Genomic DNA, 21,943 nt, shown 5'->3' on the forward strand with positions numbered 1-21,943 from the left:
CATGTTTGGTGGGATGGTGATGCGAACCCGCGACCCGCAGATTGCGAGTCGAGCGTCTTAACCACCTGGCCATGCCGGGCCCCCTTTCGTCGAGAAGAATGGTCTACTATTGATTCACAAATGTAGTCTGTGGATTACGCTCAGGAACACGATGTGACAAATCATTCCAAAGATGTCCAGTTATAATAATGACGATTGTGAGGCCAAACAGAACATGCTGAAGTGAATGTCATGCTTTTCAAACCAATTTCAAACAAAACTAATTATAAATTAAAATATTTACGGGTTGTTTAAGTCCTTTTTATTTCACATATAGTATTTATTTATTATTCGATATTATACAGCGGATCAATTGTTTAATGATCATATTACAGATTGCCTTTTTTTTCACCAAAAGTAAAATTGTAAATATAATCAGTATTTCTTTGGTTTCCTGACCCAAGTTGCGCTGATGAGCCTTGAATAGGCGAAACTGCAGTCCACAGCAAAGGTTGCAGCAAATAAAAGAATGCGTTACGTTACAGATTATACTTTCAATTTTACATTTGGTAAAAAGAAGAGAAATCTGTAATATAACCAATATATTTTCCTGTGTGGTAAGTAAAACAATAAATACTTCTGAATATAAAATTTCACACGAACTATTTTTTACTGTGGACGAGAAATTATATAAGAATTACATTTGAGTGGAAAGTAAAATTGTTTGTTTGTTTTTGAATTTCGCGCAAAGCTACACGAGGGCTATCTGCGCTAGCCGTCCCTAATTTAGCAGTGTAAGACTAGAGGGAAGGCAGCTAGTCATCACCACCCACCGCCAACTCTTGGGCTACTCTTTTACCAACGAATAGTGGGATTGACCGTCACATTATAACGCCCCCACGGCTGAAAGGGCGAGCATGTTTGGTGTGACGGGGATTCGGAAAGTAAAATAATAAATACTTCTGAATATAAAATCTCACACGAACTATTTTTTACTGTGGACGAGAAATTATATAAGAATTACATTTGAGTGGAAAGTAAAATGAGGAATACCGTAAGTGATCAAATAAACAGAAAGTATTTGTGAGTAAGTATTCGTTGTTAAGTAGAAATGCATTTTAAAGCCGCACCATATTTTAAACTAATTTCTTGACAGTATTATAGGACTAATGTTATTTTAAATCAACTAGCTACGTACAACGTTTATACGACTACAATTTAAACTACAAAACCGTGTTATGATTTTAATGTCCAATACTCTAGTAGAATTCCACAACGTTACTGTTTTAAGAGTTGAGTTTTTTTGTCTGAAAATTTTAAAACTTTTGGCTCAAACTTTTATGAGTACAAAGTACATAATTTGTACCCATGCTGAAAGAAAACACAAAATTTTGGCCATACGTTTTTAGTCGTACACACGTATAAGGTTTGACAACATTTTGGAGAAATGTCTGCATTGTATCACTTAGTTACTTTGTTTCTGATAATGAACACAAACTATCCGCAACAAATTAAGTTAGCATCACCATCAAAATTTATCTACAGGAAAAATTATTTTGTCAAGCATCAATATGAAAAGTTTACAATTACTATATAAGGCTCTAAGACGGATAAAACCTTTGAGTAACCTATTACTTGAAAGAGGACTTTTGGTAAGGACTAGCGAAATGACAAGAGTTCGAAACTATCATAGAGAATGTGTGCAGTAACTGTCATATGCATTTGTACACTTTTCAAAACTATAGTTTACATTCATTTTTGGCCAAAAATTAGAGGCTGTAATCTACATTATTTGGGAGATAACTTTAAAAGTGAACTTTTAATAGTACAGTTATGCGTGTATTCAATACCGGTTTTAAATATGAGTCGAAAAATAAAATAAAACGCTTATTTTGCTATTCAAACCTATAAGAAAAGGAATCACTGTCAGAAAAACGTTAATATTGTTATATCCACGTATTGTTTTGTAATTATAAATCGAAACAGTTGCTTACTTCATAAACAGTAACAGGACATAATTACACATCTAATTACTAGAAACTCTTCAGTGGTAAGTTCTATTCACGTATTGTTTTGTAATTATAAATAGAAACAGTTGCTTACTTCATAAATAGTAACAAGACATAATTATACATCTAATTACTAGAAACTCTTTAGTGGTAAGTTTGGGGGCTTTCAAGCTAAAAATCGGGTTTCGATACCTGTGGTGTGCACATCGCAGATAGCCAATTGTGTAGCATTGCGTTTAAAATTAAACACTACCGGACACTATTAAATGTTGGTTGAATGGGCTTGAGCCACTGATACGATTTCATTATGATTCTTTTATTTTTAATGCATTGTTCTAAATCACCACCACCACCACCACTCTTGTTTCAATTGGTGCACTTGCAATGAACGCCCAGCAAATTGTCAATATCATTCATAGATTTTGTAAGTTTCATCAGAATTAAACTGAGAAAAATAAATGCAATATATATAAATAAAAAGGCAGTAAAAACGAGCAGAAGCACTTACTTTACAAAACACTTATAACTCTAAAAACCGGGGTTGGAAAAGCAGATAGCCCGCTGTGTAGCTTTGCGCTTAACCATAAGCAAACAAAAACTTTACAAAATGAAAATAAAACACTCAAAAATATATTAGTCAAACACTTAGTGTTTCTCTGGTTATCATGATGTTAATGAAGGTTGTGAAGATGGATTGTCTGTCAGCTTCCAACAGATTGACAAGTTTAGTAGCTCTGGTTATGATGATGTTAATGAAGGTTGTGAACATGGATTGTCTGTCAGCTTCCAACATATTGTCAAGTTTAGTAGCTCTGGTGATGATGATATTAATGAAGGTTGTGAAGATGGATTGTCTGTCAGCTTCCAACAGATTGACAAGTTTAGTAGCTCTGGTTATGATGATGTTAATGAAGGTTGTGAAGATGGATTGTCTGTCAGCTTCCAACAGATTGACAAGTTTAGTAGCTCTGGTTATCATGATGTTAATGAAGGTTGTGAAGATGGATTGTCTGTCAGCTTTCAACAGATTGACAAGTTTAGTAGCTCTGGTTATGATGATGAGGGTTGTGAAGATGGATTGTCTGTCAGTTTCCAACAGTGTTTCTAAGGTGTTTCGGACTAAAGAAAAATTGATCGTTTTGCTGCTATTGTGAGTTTAAATCTTGGTAAGAAGAAGGATCATCGAAGAAAAGCATCCAGAGGAAATGATATTGTCATGCAAAGAATTTTGTTTTCTAGCCGATTGTAAGCACCCTAAGATATAAATGTAGAATTACAGGATACACATGGGACTAGGATCAACGATAGAGCTACATGGGAAATCTGCAGCCAAACACATTTAATATTTCATGTGTGTAAATACGGTAAAATGTTTAAACGTTGTTAAAAATTAATAAAATTGAAAGAATGAATGGAACTGCATACTATGGACTAACAAAACAAAGACTGAGTTTTTTGGAAATTCCAGTAGATGTAGTAATAAAAAGTTTAAACAAGGATGTGTAAATAAAACAATGAAACACGGTGTGGGGATATATTTCTATTGCAGGGATGGGGGATATTGTCAAACTGATGCTGTGATGAAGAAGGAAGAGTACTTCAAATCCAGATTCGTCACGCAATAACCAGGGGGTTTTCTTAACTGATGCCAGTTGAATTATGCTTCTTCTAGTATCGACATTCAAAAAAATAAGAACTTTAAAAAAAGAAAGAATTGCATTAAAAACACACACACCAGAACTTGACGTAAATGCTTAAGCTTCTTATAACTTGAGGTATATAAACCTACCTTGATTCAGAGCTGCTTACCACACGAACTTTCTATTCACTTCACAGTCATAATGTCGTTTCCCTGAAAAAACAAAACAATAAATAAGTAACCATAACGTATAATTCCATCTGCATTACAAAACTTGAAATGTTTAATTAAAACAATTCTACGTCATGTATATGAGTTTGTGTTTACCTAAACTTTGATTAACATATGTGTACAAAACAAAAATGTTCAATCATTTATACTTCACGTTTGATAATCGGTTGAACAATTATACAAAGGTTGGAAGAACAAAACTGTTATGTTATTTAATGTAATATTATGAAGGAAAGAAACCATGTTAATCTCTTCATTATCATCGGTAATTCCATTGAATATAAAGAGAAGATTAAAGACCTTTAGACAAAAACAATCGAACTTTTTTTATTGTAGTCAACTTTGCACTAGCCGTTCTTTTGGCAAAATTAAAAAGTCACCTATAACTTCAAAATATTTTTAAAAACTTTAGTTAGTAAATTAATGCTTTATGCTAGTAAAGATGTTTCTGTAACAACGTTACTCATAAAATTATAACTGTTTAATAATAAATTCTTACAAGCTATATGTATTTTTACTTGGCAACATAGTTGCAAAATTCCTTCTACAAAATACAGTGAATTCCTATGGGTGGTAACTTCAGCCAATAAATTGCAGATTTATATTCATTCAAACTTGATGTTGTTTTTTCCATAAAAGACTTCATAACACAGACTATAATAAAGCTTTGCAACTCAGTTGGACTTGTAGATATATATTCTATTACCTAGTTATCAATGTTTCCTTGATATTGTAAAACACATTCACCCACCAGAACTCACCATGAAAAAAAGGTATTCCACTACAAGCATCGTTAATCACATTACCCGGAATTAGATTTAAGCATCGTTAATCACATTACCCGGAATTAGATTTAAGCATCGTTAATCACATTACCCGGAATTAGATTTAAGCATCGTTAATTACATTACCCGGAATTAGATTTAAACATCGTTAATTACATTACCCGGAATTAGATTTAAGCATCGTTAATTACATTACCCGGAATTAGCTTTAAGCATCGTTAATCACATTACCCGGAATTAGATTTAAGCATCGTTAATCACATTACCTGGAATTAGATTTAAGCATCGTTAATCACATTACCCGGAATTAGATTTAAGCATCGTTAATCACATTACTCGGAATTAGATTTAAGCATCGTTAATCACGCGTTCAAGTTTAAAATGTTTAATAAAATATACATTTTTAATATTGAAGGCATAAACTTTCCATTTCCGAATACAAATATTCCAAATAAGCTATTCTACAATGTTTATTACCCACAGTTACTAGATACAATATAATTTGTAAAATGTCTTGGAAATAATTCATAACATTTTTCATAAACAAGGTTTCTCCTATTGCATTTTAACATCAGATGTGTTTACTTTCTAGTCAAATTCAACAGTCTTGTTACTACTGAATATGGGATTAATATTGTCACAGAATAGCTCGACCTTTTCAAAACTTTCAGGCCTAAGCTTTAATTTGTTAACAAACTATTAAGGTAATAACTAACCTCTTTATTATGGTGACCACCATTTCTTTTAACTCCCATTAGTTTAAACTCTCCTTTAGTGAATACAAGCTGTATCATTGTTTCTTATATGGAACAGCATTACGTCATGTTTAATTACATTAATTCCTGTTAAATGCTTTGTCATATTTTCCATTACTGTTACTTATTTATTTAAGTCTTATTGTTGTCATGATCTTCCTCATATTTTATTATCGCTCATACATTCCGATTAGTTCTTAAGCGCGCCAATCCAGTGGCATGTCTGCGGACTTACAACGCTAGAAACCGAGTTTCGATACCCGTGGTGAGCAGAGCACAGATAGTTCATTATGTAGCTTTGAGCTTAATTACAAACAAACAATCAGTTCTTAGGGTTTAATTTTATTTATTACTTGTTGCTGCCGCTCTATAAACTAACAATGTATATAGGGGGATAATTAAAGTTAGACTGAGTGTGTCAGACACAACTCATAGTATGTTTAGTAAATAATTTTTCTTTTATATGACATTTCACTTTATCATTTGAATTAGAGTATTAATAGCTTTACTGTGAGATTTTGTTATTTAATTTGTTATAAATACTATATTAAATTATATATATATATATTCATTGTTGGGTGGTTTTTAGTTTTGATCTACGCAGGAACTTGCTTTGATCAGAAGTTGTTAATAATACCTTTATGATGCTTAAAAGAGATTGTGAGAACAGAACTGATGTGTTTAAGCATGTACAAAACTTAACAGAGGTTGTAAGAACAAAGATGTCGTGTTTAAACATCGGTTTATAAAATTGAACAAAGATTTTGAGAAGAGAACCAACATGTTAAAAATTTAACAGGGGTTTTAAGAATATAATTGATATGTTTAAACTTGGGTTTACAAAACTTGACAGAAGTTGTAAGAACAGAACTGTCGTGTTTAAACAGGAGTTTAAAACTTAACAGAGTCGACATGTTTAAACTTGGGTTTACAAAACTTGACAGAAGTTGTAAGAACAGAACTGTCGTGTTTAAACAGGAGTTTAAAAACTTAACAGAGTCGACATGTTTAAACATGGGTTTACAAAACTTAACAAAGGAAGTAACTTGCAAGAAAAGGATTATAATGTCACATGGATTTACCAGTTTAATGGATCGTTGAAAAGCACACAGATCCAAGATGCTTAATGTAAAATCAGAACATTCAGTTAAAGTTCCTGACTACTTATTGTTCAATAAGTCATTCTGAAATTATGCCATTGTTATTTAAGCTCCAGTTTTCAATTAGTATTTAAGGTAACATAAACTACCTGAACTCTCAGTTCTGAACTCGGTTTCTTTCAGAGAAATGCAAAATGTCTTGTGTACAGTTACTTCCCTACGTTTTATTTTAGACTGATATTTTGAAGAACCAATCTTATCTTAATCTGTATATATTTTATATAAGCTGAGAAATAATAATTGGGAGAGAAAAAGCCATTTATGGGAACATTTTGGCGTAATTCTCCCAACAAACAGCTTGTTAATATCCAATTGAAACAGACTGCGATTACAAAATCATTCATTTTTGAAGTTGTAAATCTAAAAATGTGAGATACGAATCAAAGAAGCTGCTTATTAATTAATGATGTTTCGAAGAAATTGTAAAGCTCGACGTGTAAGTTGACTACTGAACATAAGATGCTATTGAACTACGGGACTTAAACTAGTAATGTTGTTAGTTATGCGAAAATATACATGTACATGTGCACGTGATCAAAATCCTAGGTACAAATGAAAATGGAAATGTGCTTGCCAAGCCATGTATTGGTATATGATCCATTTAGTCAGCTCTTTATTGATATATTACGTATTTAGTCAAATCATGTATTATTATATCATTTATTTAGTCAAATCATGAAGGGAAACAGCTAAGTATGCTATGAAAAAACCCGTGTCGACATGTATTTCTACTCCTTTCTATTATCCCATTATTCTTAGGTCATTTAAATTACTCAAGAGAAAATCGAAACTGAGCAACGTTTAAATATTACTATTTATTTCAGAGCAATAGTTGTTGCATATTCAGAATATTGATAATCTTAATATATTTTTTGTCTATTCAAACAATGAACCATTTATGCAACAAACTACAAGTTTCCGTGGTGTTTGTAGGACTGTACTTTCCAAAAGCTATTGTTTTCCTTAGAAAACAATAAAGCATATACAAGTTTTCTTTTCGGAATTGTCAATTGCCTTTTCAGACTTTTTGGGCGTTTTCAAACTTTTCCATTTGCTGGAGCTTAAATTCAATAACTTTCAATGACAACACATAATTTATTTTTGTATGGTTGCTCATTATATCATTGGAGTAACATTATACACAGAGGCTTATCAACACTGAAAACCCTCCTCAAAAACACACATTAATTCCGTCAGAGCAACAACATGGGGACACGTTCCCTCTAGAGTCTAGACCAAGCAGCAGATGTTCGAACTCGAAAAGAATCTCAGCCACGATAAGCCAAACGATTTAGTTCAACAATCCTCAAAATTGATCTGATTTCAGTGACCCGTTAACTCCAAGTTCTCCGCTCTTGTTTGGCTGATATATATATATCACTGTTTGATCAGTTTTTCTGTCATTAATGTTCTTTTTATCTTTGCTTACCCTTATACATTCATTTGTTGATTTTGTTTATAATTACTTTATTTATAAAAATTGCGTCTGTTCTATATCGTATCTCTGGTTACTGTCTATTTATAAATAAATTTTTCATGTCACATGTCTAACGATACTGGGTAATTTGTTTTCTTTTCACGGATTTACTCGTTAACAATGTGCAAAAACTCGAGTGATATATGATAAGTGCTTTACTTATAATTCTAAACATAATAATACAAATAGATGTTAACTTGTTTAACAGTGTCACTAAACGCATAATTACATATAGTACGTTGTTAGTTATAACTCCGATTCATTTATTAATCACACGTTTAACAACACAGGTAAAATAACGAGCTATAATCCATATCTGGATTCACTCTTCTAATACACGTTTAACAACACAAGTAAAACAACGAGCTATAATCCATATCTAGATTCATTCTTCTAATACATGTTTAACAACACAAGTTAAACAACGAGCTATAATCCATATCTAGATTCATTCTTCTAATACATGTTTAACAACACAAGTAAAACAACGAGCTATAATCCATATCTAGATTCATTCTTCTAATACATGTTTAACAACACAAGTAAAACAACGAGCTATAATCCATATCTAGATTCATTCTTCTAATACATGTTTAACAACACAAGTAAAACAACGAGCTATAATCCATATCTAGATTCATTCTTCTAATGCATGTTTAACAACACAAGTAAAACAACGAGCTATAATCCATATCTGGATTCACTCTTCTAATACACGTTTAACAACACAAGTAAAACAACGAGCTATAATCCATATCTAGATTCATTCTTCTAATGCATGTTTAACAACACAAGTAAAACAACGAGCTATAATCCATATCTGGATTCACTCTTCTAATACACGTTTAACAACACAAGTTAAACAACGAGCTATAATCCATATCTGGATTCATTCTTTTAGTACATGTTTAACAACACAGGTAAAACAACGAGCTATAATCCATATCTGGATTCATTCTTTTAGTACATGTTTAACAACACAGATAAAACAACGAGATACTATCCATAGATTCATTGATATAGTCAAATATTTAACAACACAGTTAAAAAAACTTTAAATAAATTTCTCTAGTACACATGGTTATTAACAATCAGGTAAAACAACGAGTTACATCCACCTTTAGCGATAACTCATTGTTTTATCGTTATTATTACACATGTATTGTTACCAAATATTTGATTAGAAAAGTTCGTGTACAAATAGATAACTTGTTGTATCTTGGTTGTTAACCATGTGTACTGGAGGAACGAATATAGAAATAAGTAAAAGAATGAGTTGTCATCAATCTTTATAGATCTTTCTCTAGACGCATGATCAACATAAAATGTAAATAAAAATAAGTTATTATTCGTTTCTACATTTATTATTGTAGTTACATGTTTAACAATATAAGTAAAAAATGAGTTGTCATCAATCTTTATAGATCTTTCTCTAGACGCATGATCAACATAAAATGTAAATAAAAATAAGTTATTATTCGTTTCTACATTTATTATTGTAGTTACATGTTTAACAATGTAAGTAAAAAAATGAGTTATCATCCATCTCTAGATTCATTTCATTATTCATTCTTGAATTTAACAATACAGATACAAAATCGAGTTATCATCCACGTATATATATTCTATCCTTTAGTCACATCTTAACAATACAATTGAAAATACGAGTTATCACATATCTCTAGAATCATTCCTGTAGTTTAGCACAGGTAAAACAATCAGTTGTCTGATTCCTGATTAATTTACTTCCTTTGAGTTATTTTTGTATCTTATCGCCTTCTTCGTGTGTTATTTTGTTTAACTTCATAATCTTTCCTTTTGCTTGGCCTGTTTTTTGTTTAGTTATGTTATATTTAAGTAGCTTTATAACAATGTTTTGATGATAGTTCATTGGTTACTGTCATTCCTTACTTGATATTCTAATTATTATTCCCTTATAGTTTCGCTCCATAAACTGCGTATTTGATTTTCTATTTGATTATGTCTTTGGTTTACTAACTTAAGTAGTTCCTTACCTATTTTAAAGCATTTTAAGATAACATAATTGTTGGTTTTGCCTCTTGACATTCTCTTCTTTTTTTCTCCACTTCAAAGGTTACTTTGTTGTACCTTTTTTATTTTTATAACTATTTACAAATTTTACTTTGTTATACCATTTTTTATCTTTATAACTGTTTACAAATTTTACTTTGTTATACCATTTTTATCTTTATAACTGTTTACAAATTTTACTTTGTTACACCATTTTTTATCTTTATAACTGTTTACAAATTTTACTTTGTTATATCATTTTTTATCTTTATAACTATTTACAAATTTTACTTTGTTATACCATTTTTTATCTTTATAACTGTTTACAAATTTTACTTTGTTATACCTTTTTTATCTTTATAACTATTTACAAATTTTACTTTGTTATACCATTTTTATCTTTAAAACTATTTACAAATTTTACCTTATTATACCATTTTTATCTTTATAGCTATTTACAAATTTTACTTTGTTATACCATTTTATCTTTATAACTATTTACAAATTTTACTTTGTTATACCATCTTTTTATCTTTATAACTGCTTATGATCTTCCTTAACCTCTTAGTCCAGACTTTTTTTGGAATCACAAATATCGTTTTATTCGAACCTTCATTTTGATGGTTTTTGTCATTTCTTTGATTTCTTAATATAATTTAATCTTTTATTACTTTTGGAAAAAGGATTCATCTATTTTTAATATGGACCATTAGATCATGTTCGAATAAAAAAAACGATATCCAATTCCACATAATATCAGCTGCTACAAATCAAGATTGGTCTAAGGTAAAAAAATTAATAAATAGTTATTTTGTTGGAAGAGATCGTCTGCTATGTTTGTAGTAGAAAACATACTCAAATTTCTATTTCTAGTTCTCTTTATTCATCACTTGCCAACAATATGTACAAGAATCTCCCCAAAGCAGTCTGGAACAATAACAACCTAGCTAAGTCAGTAACATTATACATAAATATATCCATACAGCAGTCTGTAACAATAACAACCTAGCTAAGTCAGTAACATTATATAATAAATATCTCCATACAGCAGTCTGTAACAATAACAACCTAGCTAAGTCAGTAACATTATATATGAATATCTCCACATAGCAGTCTGGTATAATAACAACCTAGCTAAGTCAGTACTAAAGACTGTCATGTAATGGATCTTTGAGTATCTTCCAATATAACAGTTTGTTTGTTTCAGAAATATTTCAACCAGATGGCCTAGCAAATATTGTTGGTTCAAAAGTTTCTCATAAAAATAGTAAACAGATTCACTGGATTTTATAAATCTATCAAAGTGACTTTTTGTGAGTCGTTTCGAAAAAAATTATTCTAAGTTATTTTTCAACATAAACATTGACTCGTTTCCTGGGTGCTGAACTTCAAAGCAAACTATTCTTAAAGGACTACTAATTTAAGTTAACATTTGTATGAGCCATAAAGTACAAGCAATTGAAATATAGAGAGTTCTTTTAAGTAATTGACTTTTTTCTAAGTTATTGCAGATGTGTAACCCTCTAGTAAACTATTACTTTACTTCTTAGAGCTCTTAATAAGAATTTAGTCCACGTAAAATTCACTTCACAACAAACCATTGATGATGACAAAACCTTGTCGAAACGTTGTACATTTGCTGTTATGTTAAACTTATATTTAAAGTTTTTCTTCATCACCCATTCAAGCCGTCTCCAACCATTATTAAACCATTGAATTATTATTCATCCCTAAAATTACTAATTCGCTGTTAATAATGGGGATGAAATTTCTCAACGAAGTCGAATCTGTGTATGTGGTGAGAGTTCATATTTTAAGTTGGCAAATAGTAACTTTACTTTTTCTAAGGTTCCTAATATTGCTTAAATCAGACGCACTCAACGAGTAAAACTCTTTAGTAAGATGTATAATTTAAACGAAAGTATTGCGTGTTTAATTTTGCACGTTCCTTTTCATTTAACTAATGAATACTTCTCACGTAATCAGCGCTTGCGTTTTCGCCCCTTTCATACTACGTTGGAGTTTATATCGATGTATTGGATTGTTGGCCATAGCAACCATCGCACCCTTTTTGTCTTTCTGCGCTTCTGAAAAGACTAATGAGGGACAAAGATTTCAGCGTTACAGACGTAACACATTACGAAGATTTGAGATTAGAAAAATTAACTATGAAAGCGAGAAAAAACCCAATTACAATAGCCCTGGAATCAGAGAGATAAATCAAAATAAGATACTGCTTTATCGAGTAGACTTAGTGGCAACGTACGGCGTAAACCAAAGTTATCATGTTTATTTTTAACTTTAAAGTAGTAATGACATAAACATCTTAAATATATTGTTAAGCTTTCCTTAATGCTCAAAGAAATACCTTAGCTTTACATCCTACTTAATTAATGTTCTTGAATACATTTCTAGTATTTATATAACCATTAACTAAAGTTCTCAAATGTATTTTTAAATTTTATATAGTACTAGGCTAAAGTTTTTTTTAAATTGTGACTAATACGAGTGCTCGAATTGTAACTATTTAACAAGCTGCGCATCTTAGATATGACGAAAGAGGTGTACATTATAATGGTACTCTATACCGTGAATTTAATTATCACATACATCAGTCACTAAATCAAAATTAAGATTTAACAATAACTTTGCATAAAAGACATTAAGAGCAAACTAAAAAACAACAACAACTTTGCCTACGTTTGCCGGAGATAATATTTGGCACAGAGAGAATCAATACGACTATAACTGTATACCCGTGTGTCGATTGAGGCTAAGTTAGTCAATGAACTTTCACTCTCGAAACTGTCTTCCTGGAAACTTGATATTTAACATGAGGAACAATATTTCTTTTAACATTTGAAATGGGATTCTTCTCATTTACCTCTCAATACGATCCCTGGGTAACACTAACCTAAAGACAGAAGTTGCTGTTTTTTGTTGGGGGGGGGGGATCAATAGCAATCACAATTGGTTTCTAATGTTTAGCCAACTTTCGGCGTTTAAGTTGTGGTTTTTAAATTACAAAAATAACATTTCCAACAATTATTAATATGTGAAAAGTTAACTGATGTTGTTTTCCAGAGATAATTTTGAAAAATAAACAAACTGATACTTTGGAAATAAATGTTTCGTTTTCGCTACCAGTTATTACGACTATTAGTGTTCATCAGGGTAGATCACAAAAACCAGGCACAGATGATGAGAATTGAAGGAACATGATGGTGATGTTTACGATTTAAAATGAATATTTTCCTGATACTACACAACTGACAACAAAGAAACGGCAATGGATTAAAGGCTTAATAATGTGTTCTTTCCACACCAGAATTACACACAGAGTACAACATGCATAGAAGGATAATCATACAATATAACAGCACACGTATAAGTTTATAGCATTTCAAAAGAAGACTGGTGATGAATTAAAACATAATTAAAGTTCAGGTTTGTAATATATAGCAACTGTTCAGCAACACTGAAAAATAAAGAAATTAAAATCTCCTAAAGAAGAGCAAAAACTAAATAAAAAACCAGCAATAATAAGATTTAGAAAAGACACACTAAGCAAATTTACAGTTCAGAATTAAGAATGTTAAAGACTAGCTTAATAAGTAAGAGAATGTAATATATTCTAATTCGTTTCTTTTTCTTTAGCACTTAATGACCTTAATTATACTTTGTCCTTCTGATTTTTTACATGTTAACATTTATTTATATTTAGCGTTTTTACTTCTTTTGCATAACAACATCAATAACTTGCTTGCTTCTCAAACCAATAAATCTAATTTTTTCCCATAATACTTGGCTTTCGTATTTCATTAAAATATTAATAAAATCATAAGTGAATTTTGTTTTCTACAAATTATTTTTAATTCTATTTAAAATTCTACCTTTTTCTACATATTTTTTTCGCATGCTAATAAATGCAATCCTAGGTAGTTTCACACATTTCTTATGTGTAAATAACCTGAATTCAACTCACTATTTATGTCCATTCTTATACTTTAGTAAAATTGATTTTATTCTCTTCTACTATTGTCTACAACTTATATTGTATTTCTCCCTCCATATTCTAAAATATAATTTTTTAACTGTACTTAGCTTACTTCCTTCTTCTAAATGTTGATAATTTAAATATAGTTTCGTGTTGTTGTTTTTAATACTAATAATAATTTCGATTATACTTTATTTCATCACCTTTTTTTTCTACAATTCAATAACTTTGATTATATCGGTACTTAGTTTCTTTACTTTTTCTGCGTGTTATTACTTTTATTTCTACGTATTTTCATTTTTTTCTTTATATGTTTTAATATGTTTTTTTTCCCACGTTTTAATAGCAACAATTCGACTTGTCTTATGCTGTGTCCCCCGCTAGATAAGCGGTAAGTTTATGGACTTACAACACTAAAACCCGGGGTTCGATTACCCACGGTGATCGAAGCGCAGATAGCACATTGTGTAGCTATGCGCTAAAAACAACAGTATACCTTAAGGTGTAAAACACCAGCTGGTAGAGCATGACACTTTGTAGTAATGTGTGTAAGATATTACATCAAAATAAAACTGATAACAATTTAAATCATGCTATTATTTATTGGCACAACATGAGTTTGCAGCAAGAGGAGTGTGTAATAACATTGTAACCGGCAACTGGAAAAAACTATCATTTTTTAAAATTTTATATCTAAATTTTCTAACACATTCATCCATTTTCACATCAACCAATACAGATAGCTATATGCTTCTAAATCCCCTGTGTTTCAGATAATAGTGTGCCGGTTGTGGACTAACGGCTGGTGTGCCCGGTCTGTGAATCTGACGATTTATGGATCGCAATCGGTTCTTCAAAAATGTTCTTTGTAGTTTTAGGTTGTGGATGTCAAATCCCAGGTTTCTATCAAAGAAGAGTAGCCCAAGAGTTGGCGGTGGGGGGTTGCTGTTGACGAGCTGCTTTATCTCTGTTGATATCTAAATTAGGGACTACTATTTTTGAATAGCTTTAAGGAAGCTTTGCACGAAATTCTCAAACTAAGCCCTACAAACTGACAATAATAAATCCGTATTCATGTCTTTTTTTTTTCAGCTAATTTTCGCTGCATCATATCGCACTACTGACATTAACCGATCTTTTTTTGGGGGGGGAGGGGGGATTGAAAAGTTAAATCCACCTATAAACAATGCTGGCAAGAAATATTCCAACTTAATATATGTTTTTATGTTAAATCCTTGCATTACAAATCACAACTGATGAAAACTAATGTTTAATTACATAAACTCCACAACTAGTTCCTCACGCTCAACAGCTAGAGCTAAAATTAACTAACTAGACTTTATATGTATTTCGCAAATAAACAGCGATGCAGTAGAATCTACTGATGATGACTATTGACTATTTTGTTATGTGAATGTTGCTCAAATACTTAATGAAGACTCTACAAAAACTGCTCTTTTCAGGCCTAACATATGATCTTATTATACCAACCGAAAAAAACGAAAACATCCAAATATTGAAACCTATGCTTATAAGGAATTAACAAAATAGTGCAGCTTCAGACTGATGAAAAACAAACGTAAATTTGTTTTTATTTGATCCGTCAGTTTACATATAAATAAGACCTTTATTTTAGCAGTATAACACATTTTCACATAAAATTCGCCGAAATTATTGATTACTAGCTGGAGTACCCGTCCATTGGACGGGTGAAATAAAAACTCGTTTGTAACAAAGGATAGGAAATTGTGCTTCTATATTTTGTCTTAACATAATAAACATTCAAAGTGCAATAAAATACATAAAAGTACCAATACTGAAAAGACAGACATACTATTTTCAATAATTCTATTAATATGAAATTAGAGGGGGTCCAACTCTCCTCATGACCTTCCTCGTGTCATCCTGTATCACTGTGTCAAGTTTGGTGCTAGTTGATCATTAAATGTGGAAACGTATAAGGAACAGATACACAGACATACTGACGTTTATTTATATAGATAATATGACGATCAATCCCAATCTTTGATTAAAGCAGCTCATTAGTTGGAGGTGGGTGGTGTTGACTAGCAGCCTCCTCTCTGGTCTATTAATTTTTTAAATTAGGGATAGTTAACGCGAACAGCCCACGAGCATTTTTTCACGAAATTCAACAAAGATATAAACTTGCTCGAGTGTGACGACCTTCTTGTCTTACTTTGTTGCATATTCGGGGCTTATTTACATTGGCACTAGTCGTTCAGACGTAATTAAATTGTGTCAATAACACTTTCTAGAACTTCTTCACTTCCGATAAGTATTTGATATCCGCCTGTTCAAATATTTTAAGCGCATATAATCATATTCATGACAGTTTTTGTTGAAGATTTTTGTCCAGTTATTCACATACTGTTCTGAAGAAGACGATGTATATTTGAACCATAAAGTAAAAGTGGAATGCAGTGATACATATATACATATCTTTACACAAACGCGTTCCTCGTGATAAGGCAGCGATAGTTTTTAATATGCGTCCCCACTCTATCATTCCTATGATAAGGTTTACACAAACGTTCCTCGTGATAAGGCAGCGATAGTTTTTAATATGTGTCCCCACTCTATCATTCCTATGATAAGGTTTACACAAACGCGTTCCTCGTGATAAGGCAGCGATAGCTTTCAATATGCGTCCCCACTCTATCATTCCTATGATAAGGTTTACACAAACGCGTTCCTCGTGATAAGGCAGCGATAGTTTTTAATATGCGTCCCCACTCTATCATTCCTATGATAAGGTTTACACAAACGCGTTCCTCGTGATAAGGCAGCGATAGTTTTCAATATGCGTCCCCACTCTATCATTCCTATGATAAGGTTAAATGATAAAGATTAAAGCTCTGTCAAATAGCTGTCCTGGGTGAATTAATTCATACTTTCTTTTCTTCTCCTATTGCTAGAAGTATGTCATACGTCCGCTAGAAGGCAGTGGCGACCACGATGATGTTTATTATTCTAATTGTCTATATTTCCGATAAGGTTCGGGTCAAACAAGAAAAAGAAAAACGAGTATTATTTTTTTATACTTGTTAGTGCTAACACTGGTTGTTATATTGAGACTAGGGGTGCATATATGCTGTAGTTGTTGCTAAGGTAATGGGAGTGCTCATGTTGTCGGTATTTTTACCATCTAAACAGTAATATATATATATATATATGTGATAAAAACTTAAGTTTATTTTTATTTTCTACCGGTTTCACATAAAGATGCCCTACAGAGAATACCATAAAACGTAAGAACCCGAAAAACAGACATGTATGATTTTTTTTAGTACGTCTTCAATCTCTCATTTGCTAACTGGGGAACACGCACAAAATAATGTTGTTACACTAACTCACTGTCTCATACGTTGCATAGGAAATACGCAGAAATACTGTTGTAGCACTGACACAGCCGCTCATCTGTTGAACGGAAAACACACATTATGTTAGGAATACTAGGCTCAACCTCTCATTTGTTGAGTAGGAAACACACAGGAATCCTGTTGTAACACTGACTCAGCCTCACAGCTGTTGAATGGAAAACACACGTTATTTTAGGAATACTAAGCTCAACCTCTCATTTGTTAAATAGGAAACACAGAAATCATGTTGTAACACTGACTCAGCCTCTCATCTGTTGAACGGAAAACACACATTATTTTAGGAATACTAAACTCAACCTCTCATTTGTTGAATAGGAAACACACAGAAATCCTGTTGTAACACTGACTCAGCCTCTCATCTGTTTACTGGAAAATATGCAAAAATACTGTTGTATAACTATTTGAACCCACAATTGCTTGGAAACACACAGAAAATACTAAAGTAACATAAACTCATGTTTTCAGCTATTATCTATAGGAAACCTGGAAATACAATTACAGTACCTCGTGTCTCATTTTTTTTCAGGGTGGTAGTGGTTAAATAACAGGATTATTGTTGATTTACTCAGTTAGTCTCTTAATTTTGCCTGGTAATCACGAAATTACAGTCGTAAAACAAAATATGTAATATTTGAGAGGGAAACCTTTAGGTATTCTACTGTTAATTCGACCCTGTTTCTCACTTGTTTTCTATGATTTAATAATAACCAAAAACATTTGGTTGGCGATCATCACAGTACCGATCTAGGTGATAATGACAGAAAAAGTATTGCGAACGTAATTTTCTATTGCTTTTACACTGTATCTTTTAAGAAACTATTTTTCTCTTAGGTGTAACAAATGTTAAACGTCATCATTTGCTTCGTTTAGCGGCAAAGAAAATCGCTGAGTACTGTGGAACCTCGGATTAGTTTTATATGCATATATTTATTTAACTTTTGACGACGTGGTGTGAAAGATGACTGTACCTAGACACACCCGCTACTAACTTTGTTACGTCGCTTGTGAACTTTTCGTGACAAGTCTTCTTCGACATGATGATAAAAAAAAATCACCGATGTTACATATATATGTATGTGTGTGTGCGTGTACAGGTGAATTATAGATTTTAATGTTTAGTTGTAGATTACTTTACGTTGGCCTAAAATATTCTTACCCCTCTTCTTCATGTATTCTACTTCAACATACACAACACTTACAAAGTTTTAGTAAAAATGATAGAGAGAGATCTATATGTTTAAACGTAAACACTCGCAGTATACATAAAATAAACATGAACATGGGGTATATATATAACACATACAGTTTTCATAACATAAACACGAACATGTGGTATATATATAACACATACAGTTTTCATAAAATAAACACGAACATGGGCTATACATAACTTATACAGTTTACATAAAATAAACATGAACATGGGGTATATATATAACACATACAGTTTTCATAACATAAACATGAACATGTGGTATACATAACTTATACAGTTTGTATTAAAAATCGTGAAGATTGGGTATATACAACGTATATGTTTGCATAAAATAAACATGAACGTGGGTTATATATAACATATACAGTTTACATAAAACATACATGAACATGGGGTATATGTAACGTATACAATTAACATCAAGCGACACCAACACGGTCTATATAAAATACAAATACAGATTCTATAACACACATATAGATATAGACATCACACAATTTATACAACATTGTTTAAATACTTCACACAGAAACACGGTTTACACAAACACAATTCATATAAATATTGCATAAACAGGCAAAAAAACGTCTTACATAACATAGACACAAACACTGACATAAGACAGCTTCATAACATAGACACTAACATAGGTTAGATATTATACAAATATATATCTATATATATATCACAAATACATACTGTGTAATGTGAACTACAGCTTGTCTAATAGCAACCAATATAAGTGCGACTTATTTGTAACCTTGTTCTATCATCAAACAGTATTAATTACTAATACATAAATATTTTCACGCATTTGAGGCTTTTTCTACAACCATATGACTCAGCATACTCTTGATATTGTTTTTAGTGCAAAGCTACACAATATGGTTATCTGCAGTCTATCTACCTCTGTCACGTACACACTGCTTATATTTCAACAACATTGCCTTCACTTTAACGATGATTTATATGCGCCTGTAGTTCATAATGAACAATACGATCCACTAACACAACACCAACTTACATGTTCTCATTGTATATATTTCTCAACAATACTCCCTATCTTTCGTATACTCCTAGCCTATTATTTATGAAAAAATAATTTTTAACAATTAATAACTTATGTTTACTTGCAGCTTACTACCGATTAATATTACCCAATCACACAACTAAGATCTACGTGTATCATGAATTTATTACTCCGCAACCCTATATTTCGTTGTAGCTATGTTACAGGTGTACCCGTAATTTATTAATAAGAAATTTACTCCAATAAAAACCTCTGGTTTAGGTAGAAGGAAAAGGTTGCTTGGAACACAAGAAAACTGACTTCGAGAGACAGTCATAAACGATTTACAGTATTCATGCTTCATTATCCTGTAATATTACTTAACCATCAACACACACCTTTTAGAGCCTGTGATTTATTATCTTGTAATACTAACCATCATCACAATGACTTACATGTACCCGTGGTTTAGACGAAAGGAATGAGTTGCCTGATACGGAGGAACGCTGACTTCGTAGGACAGACAACAACGGCAACACAACAGGTCTGAAGCCGCCTGCCGAAGATCTCTATTCAACATGAGAAGTAATGTTGGGTTGACGAAGGCGTGTACGAAGGCTACGTGTAAACTGACCTGATAGGTAAGAGAGGCTGTGTCTAGTCCAGGTTGGGCAAGCGTGATGGCGAAGAGAGGACCCCAGAAGATGACGTAAGCCACGAGGAGGACAACAAACATTTTCACTCGGTTGAGTCCTTCACGTTCCAATCTGTGTATGTAGTTATGTATGTGTTCGTGCTCTCCCGTCTCGCGCTCAGAGCGCACTGATATCATAGTAGTGACCAAACTGGCAACTCTGATGGCCTCTAAATTGGATTTGGTTAAATCACGATGTAATTTTCGCAGGTGGACAGCGGTTAGTAGGACACAGAGCATGTTAACAGACACCCATAAGACGTTCAAGACGTAATGACGCACAGGTCCATACACCATAGGGCACAACTCACCCTGTCCTGTTTCTCGAGCCCCTGAAAGAGCACCACTGAGAAAAGTGGGACCGAGATTAATCGTGATGCTGGCAAACCAAATGATGAAGAACCCGAAAGCAATACACTGACGACTATCAAGGGGGAACTCCGTTGACTCAGCATTGGTCTGCCTGGTCTCAAGGGGAGGCTGGTCTGGATCAAGGACCAGAGGAGCATCGTTGATGACAGACGTCAGCAAGTTGACTGTGGACACAGTGACTAGCAGTAAAAACGCCGTCTCCAATATGGAGCACTTGGATAAGCTTTGGCACATCATAACGCTAACAGCCAGCGGAACAAGGAGACTAGCTCGAGCACAGTCTACTAGACCCTGGTGGAACAACAGTCCTTGGGACCACCTGCAACAATACACGAAATTCATTATTACGAATCTGAAAATTTTAACCATTCCAGCCAAAATTATATAAGAAAACTTATTAAAAGTTCTGAAATAATCAGCTTTGACTGTACATTGTTGTTTTTTTATAATTTCAATAAGAACTTCGCCAAAAACTTGAAATCTTTTAAAACGTCAGAAAAGCATAAAAACAAAAGTTTATTTGAACGTTTACACAGTTTGAAGGTGAAACAAGGGAGTTTTCTCATTATATCGGTGAAAGATATGCAATAAATAAATAAGAAAATGCATTATTAATGCAAGTGAAATTTTTTTACTTCATTAGCCACTATTCGCTGGTAAAGAGTAGCTTAAGAGTTAGTGGTGGGTGTTGACATCCGGTTGTCTTCCTTGTGGACGGGAGTTCAAAATTAGGGACAGCGGAAAATAGCTTTAGTTAGTAGCTTTACTTTAAATAAACAAACGACTCGTCCATTTGATTACTCAACAGGCTTTATATAGGTGAAAATTCTATTTTGAAAATACGAGTATATTGTTTTTAGTTTAGTTTAGTAAACGTTTTGAACTCGATTGATTAAAGAATTTTGTTTTGTAATTTCGTATAGGTTTTGTGTTAGATAAGTGAAAATGTTCCGATTTTCTTCAGTAATATTTTTGAATTTGACAAGAGAATTTTCTTCTAGAATTTAGTGGATGTTCTGTATTTTTCCTTATGTTAGTAAGCTTTCTCTGTTAGATAAAGGGGCCAGGTGGTTCGGGCGCTCGACTCGCAGTCTGCAGGTCGCGGGTTCGAATCCCCGTCACACCAAACATGCTCGCCCTTTCAGCCGTGGGGGCGTTATAATGTGACACACGTTATAATGTGACGGT

The 21,943-nt window shown here is 32.5% G+C and overlaps 1 protein-coding gene across 4 annotated transcripts in view; it reads right to left on the minus strand.

Moving 5' to 3' along the window:
- Positions 1 to 21,943, minus strand: part of LOC106468013 (protein TFG-like) — a 107,009-nt gene that overhangs the window by 56,000 nt on the left and 29,066 nt on the right. For 3 of the 4 annotated variants that reach the window (XM_022396293.1, XM_022396294.1, XM_022396292.1), the window contains 2 exons: positions 20,145 to 21,074; positions 3,778 to 3,840 (listed from right to left, as the gene is read on the minus strand). In XM_022396293.1, coding sequence (XP_022252001.1) covers positions 3,825 to 3,840; positions 20,145 to 21,074 — 946 coding nt within the window. In that variant the 3' untranslated portion in view covers positions 3,778 to 3,824. Of the gene's footprint in view, positions 1 to 3,777; positions 3,841 to 20,144; positions 21,075 to 21,943 lie in introns of those variants that run through there. The other variant, XM_022396298.1, reaches the window with a different exon arrangement.

The sequence above is a fragment of the Limulus polyphemus genome, unplaced genomic scaffold (assembly GCF_000517525.1).
Source record: "Limulus polyphemus unplaced genomic scaffold, Limulus_polyphemus-2.1.2 Scaffold2832, whole genome shotgun sequence".
NCBI classification, from domain to species: Eukaryota; Metazoa; Arthropoda; class Merostomata; order Xiphosura; family Limulidae; genus Limulus; species Limulus polyphemus.